At 37.7% G+C, this 4743-nt stretch overlaps 1 protein-coding gene across 1 annotated transcript; it reads right to left on the bottom strand.

Annotated features, from left to right (window-relative positions):
* Positions 1 to 3431: 3431 nt before the first annotated feature.
* Positions 3432 to 4471, bottom strand: LOC106475227 (netrin-1-like). Its single transcript, XM_013935924.2, has one exon. The coding sequence runs from the start codon at positions 4395 to 4397 to the stop codon at positions 3432 to 3434; it is 966 nt and encodes a 321-aa protein (XP_013791378.2). The 5' UTR covers positions 4398 to 4471.
* Positions 4472 to 4743: the final 272 nt, after the last annotated feature.

Here is a 4743-nt window from a genome sequence, read left to right as displayed (position 1 = left end):
AACGATAATTCAAGCAGCGGTTTGTAGCCATAGTTGTTACTGTATTAACGGTAATTCAGACAGCTGTTTTTAGCCATATTTTTAATGTATTAACGGTAATTCAGGCAGCGGTTTGTAGCCATAGTTGTTACTGTATTAACGGTAATTCAGACAGCTGTTTGTAGCCATAGTTTTACGGTATTAACGATAATTCAGGCAGCGGTTTGTAGCCATAGTTGTTACTGTATTAACGGTAATTCAGACAGCGACTTGTAGCCATAGTTTTTACGGTACTAACGATAATTCAGATAACGGTTTGTAGCCATAGTTTTTACGGTACTAACGACAATTCAGGCAGCTGTTTGTAGCCATAGTTTTTACTGTATTAACGGTAATTCAGACAGCTGTTTGTAGCCATAGTTTTAATGTATTAACGGTAATTCAGGCAGCGGTTTGTAGCCATAGTTTTTACGGTACTAACGATAATTCAGGCAGCTGTTTGTAGCCATAGTTTTAATGTATTAACGGTAACTCAGACAGATGTTTGTAGCCACAGTTTTTACGGTATTAACGATAATTCAGACAGCTGTTTGTAGCCATAGTATTTATTGTATTAGCGATAAATCAAACAGCGGTTTGTAGCCATAGTTTTAATGTATTAACGGTAACTCAGACAGATGTTTGTAGCCATAGTTTTTACGGTATTAACGATAATTCAGACATCTGTTTTAGCCATAGTTTTTACTGTATTAACGATAATTTAGACAGAGGTTTGTAGCCACAGTTTTTACTGTATTAACGGTAACTCAGACATCTGTTTTAGCCATAGTTTTACTGTATTAACGATAATTTAGACAGAGGTTTGTAGCCACAGTTTTTACTGTATTAACGATAATATAAATAACTGTTTGTAGCCATAGTTTTAATGTATTAACGGTAACTCAGACAGATGTTTGTAGCCACAGTTTTTGCTATATTAACAATAGTTCAGACAGCGCTTTGTAGCCATAGTATTTATTGTATTAGCGATAAATCAAACAGCGGTTTGTAGCCATAGTTTTACTGTATTAACGGTAACTCAGACATCTGTTTTAGCCATAGTTTTACTGTATTAACGATAATTTAGACAGAGGTTTGTAGCCACAGTTTTTACTGTATTAACGATAATATAAATAACTGTTTGTAGCCATAGTTTTACTGTATTAACGATAACTCAGACAGCTGTTTTAGCCATAGTTTTACTGTATTAACGTTAACTCAGACAGATGTTTGTAGCCACAGTTTTTGCTATATTAACAATAGTTCAGACAGCGCTTTGTAGCCATAGTATTTATTGTATTAGCGATAAATCAGACAGAGGTTTGTAGCCATAGTTTTTACAGCGTTACCGATAATTCAGACAGCTGTTTGTAGTCGTAGTTTTTACTGTATTACCGATAATTCAGACAGCGGTTTATACCCATAGTTTTTACAGCGTTACCGATAATTCAGACAGCTGTTTGTAGCCATAGTTTTTCTGTATTAACAATAATTCAGAAAGCGATTTGTAGCCATAGCTTTTGTAGTAATACCGATAATTCAGACAGCTGTTTGTAGCCATAGTTTTTACTGTATTAACGGTAATTCAGCCAGCTGTTTGAAGCCATAGTTTTTACTGTATTAACGGTAATTCAGAGAGCTGTTTGTAGTCATAGTTTTACTATATTAACTATAATTCAGACAGCTGTTTGTAGCCCTAGTTTTACTGCATTAACGGTAATTCAGACAGCTGTTTGTAGGCATAGTTTTACTGTATTAACGGTAATTCAGACAGCGACTTGTAGCCATAGTTTTTACAGTATTACCGATAATTCAGACAGCGACTTGTAGCCATAGTTTTTACAGTATTAACGATAATTCATACAGCTGTTTGTAGCCATAGTTTTTACTGTATTAACGATAATTCAGACAGCTGTTTGTAGCCAGAGTTATTACTGCATTACCGATAATTCAGACAGCTGTTTGTAGTCATAGTTGTTACTGTATTAACGATAATTCAGACAGCTGTGTGTAGGCATAGTTTTTACTGTATTAACGGTAATTCAGACAGCTGTTTACAGCCATAGTTTTTACTGTATTAACGATAATTTAGGTAATGGTTTTTAGCCATAGTTTTTACTGTATTAACGGTAATTCAGACAGCTGTTTACAGCCATAGTTTTTACTGTATTAACGATAATTTAGGTAATGGTTTTTAGCCATAGTTTTTACTGTATTAAAGATAATTCAGACAGCTGTTTACAGCCATAGTTTTTACTGTATTAACGATAATATAGATAACGGTTTGTATATTTTATATAATACACTGTATGTTGATGCTGACTCTTCCACTTATTACCCATACTATTTCACAGAAGAACTAATGATGCCATCTCCCCAAAAATGGGTTGTTTCTCTTGGAATGAAACAGTAACACACAACAACGTAAAACAATGTCACGTTAGTTTCGTTTCGCGCGAGCACTTATTTGTGAGCCTGAAGTCTCATATTTTAACAAGACTGAATCTTCAAGTGAAATTATTTTATCAAAAACAGAGATAATAAGAGAGATAGAAGAACTCATTCTTCAAAGACTTTATTAATACAGAAACAACTGTTCTCGCTCCAATGAAGTTTTAAACAGGGGAAAGTATATTAATTACGGGTTAGATCAGTCTAAAAAGTGTTTAGAACAAGCTGCTAAATGAAGATCACAGAAAGCAGTAAGAAACTTTTAACGCTTGTTTTACTCTGAACTATTTATCATTCACTTATCAACAAGCAGTAAGAAACTTTTAACACTTGTTTTACTCTGAACTATTTATCATTCACTTATCAACAAGCAGTAAGAAACTTTTAACACTTGTTTTACTCTGAACTATTTATCATCAACTTACCGACAAGCAGTACAAAACCTTTAACGCTTGTTTTACCCTGAACTATTTATCATTCACTTATCAACAAGCAGTAAGAAACTTTTAACACTTGTTTTACTCTGAACTATTTATCATTCACTTACCGACAAGCAGTACAAAACCTTTAACGCTTGTTTTACCCTGAACTATTTATCATTCACTTATCAACAAGCAGTAAGAAACTTTTAACACTGTTTTACTCTGAACTATTTATCATTCACTTACCGACAAGCAGTAAGAAACTTTTAACACTTGTTTTACTCTGAACTATTTATCATTCACTTACCGACAAACAGTAAGAAACTTTTAACACTTGTTTTACCCTAAACTATTTATCATTCACTTACCGACAAGCAGTAAGAAACTTTTAACACTGTTTTACTCTGAACTATTTATCATTCACTTATTACTGCTTGTTGAAAACCTTTAACACTTGTTTTACCCTGAACTATTTATCATTCACTTATCAACAAGCAGTAAGAAACTTTTAACACTGTTTTACTCTGAACTATTTATCATTCACTTACCGACACATTCGTTGGCATTGTGGGCGGTTGCTCTGCCCCAAGGTCTGTCAAAATGAAAACTATTACATTTTTCGCAGTCTCTGCCGTCTGTGTTATGTTTACAATCACATTCCAACTGTTTGGATTTGTTAAGGACGCATCTTGAAGCGTGACCGTTACACTTGCAACGTCCCCCTACTGCGAAGTCAGATACAGCGTAGTGGAAACTCTCGGCACCGGTTCTTCTGGCTATCCTGTTAAATTCGACCCTAAGATTGGTAGCCGTTACCCAGTCTTGAAGCACGGGACTGTTATCAAAGTCGTTAGCCGACGGTCTACCTTCTAGTGTGCTGAACGCGACCCTGCTCCCTAATGAAGTGTCCATACACAGAGCTTCTTGCTCATTGGCTCGACTGATGAAGCCTCTGGATGGCTTCTTGTACACCACACTGCACTGGCTCGAGTAGAACTGGAACGGCTGCCAGGTCTTCCCAAAGTTGGCGGATTTATAGATGACCAGCGAATCCGGCTTGTCTGAGCAGAACTGGAGACTTATGTAGGTAATCTCATACTTCTTTCCCAAATTGAGCGTTAACGTAACATTGTGAACTCGGCTGGTAAATGGCTCGGACACCCAGCAGGTCATATTACTTGGGTTGTTCAGGTCAGTCAGGTACGTTGCGGGGTGACTGTCGGCCTCACAGGTGTCACAGGTCCGCCCCATTTTTCTCCTCTGGTCTATGAAAGTCTGGCAGAGGTGGCTGGGCCGCTTCCCGCACTCGCTGGACACGTCCATCAGTTTGCCAAAAGCAGCATTTACAAAGTTAGGGATACAACGACGGGGTTGGCCCAGTTCATCATAGCAGGGATCAACAGGGGTCTGTTGGGCCGCAAACATATTGAGAAACTTGCCCGGTGCTCTCGTTGGCACGTTAGCCAGCAAGAGCCATAACGAGCCGATTAGGAAGCGCGGAGCCATGACGTCGACCGCACTACACCAGCGAACACTATGAAAGCTCGAGTTCACGTGCTGCTCTCGGTTTTAGAGCTCGTGCCAAGTGAGTAGGAATGACGCAGCTGAGATCACTCTTTCTACGAAACGCTCATGTGTGCATCAATAACTCCTGCGAAACGTGCCAGAAGTAATTAATGTGCGTCAAAGAAGTAAGAGTAATATTTATAGGAAACTTCCGTTCAAATCTGATATAGGAAAACTGCACCTAGCGGTCACTCTTACCCCTGGAGACCTTAAATGTGTCGTACAGAGGTACTGTCCGTGAAATGTGTTCATGAAACATGGGCCTCTGCAGAAATGTTTTCATGGA

Source organism: Limulus polyphemus, unplaced genomic scaffold (genome assembly GCF_000517525.1).
Source record: "Limulus polyphemus unplaced genomic scaffold, Limulus_polyphemus-2.1.2 Scaffold8254, whole genome shotgun sequence".
NCBI classification, from domain to species: Eukaryota; Metazoa; Arthropoda; class Merostomata; order Xiphosura; family Limulidae; genus Limulus; species Limulus polyphemus.
This window is presented reverse-complemented; position numbering and strand designations above follow the sequence as displayed.

Bases quoted from the DNA above. Each gene is read 5' to 3' on its own strand.
- LOC106475227 (XM_013935924.2), bottom strand. From the start codon at position 4,397: ATGGCTCCGCGCTTCCTAATCGGCTCGTTATGGCTCTTGCTGGCTAAC.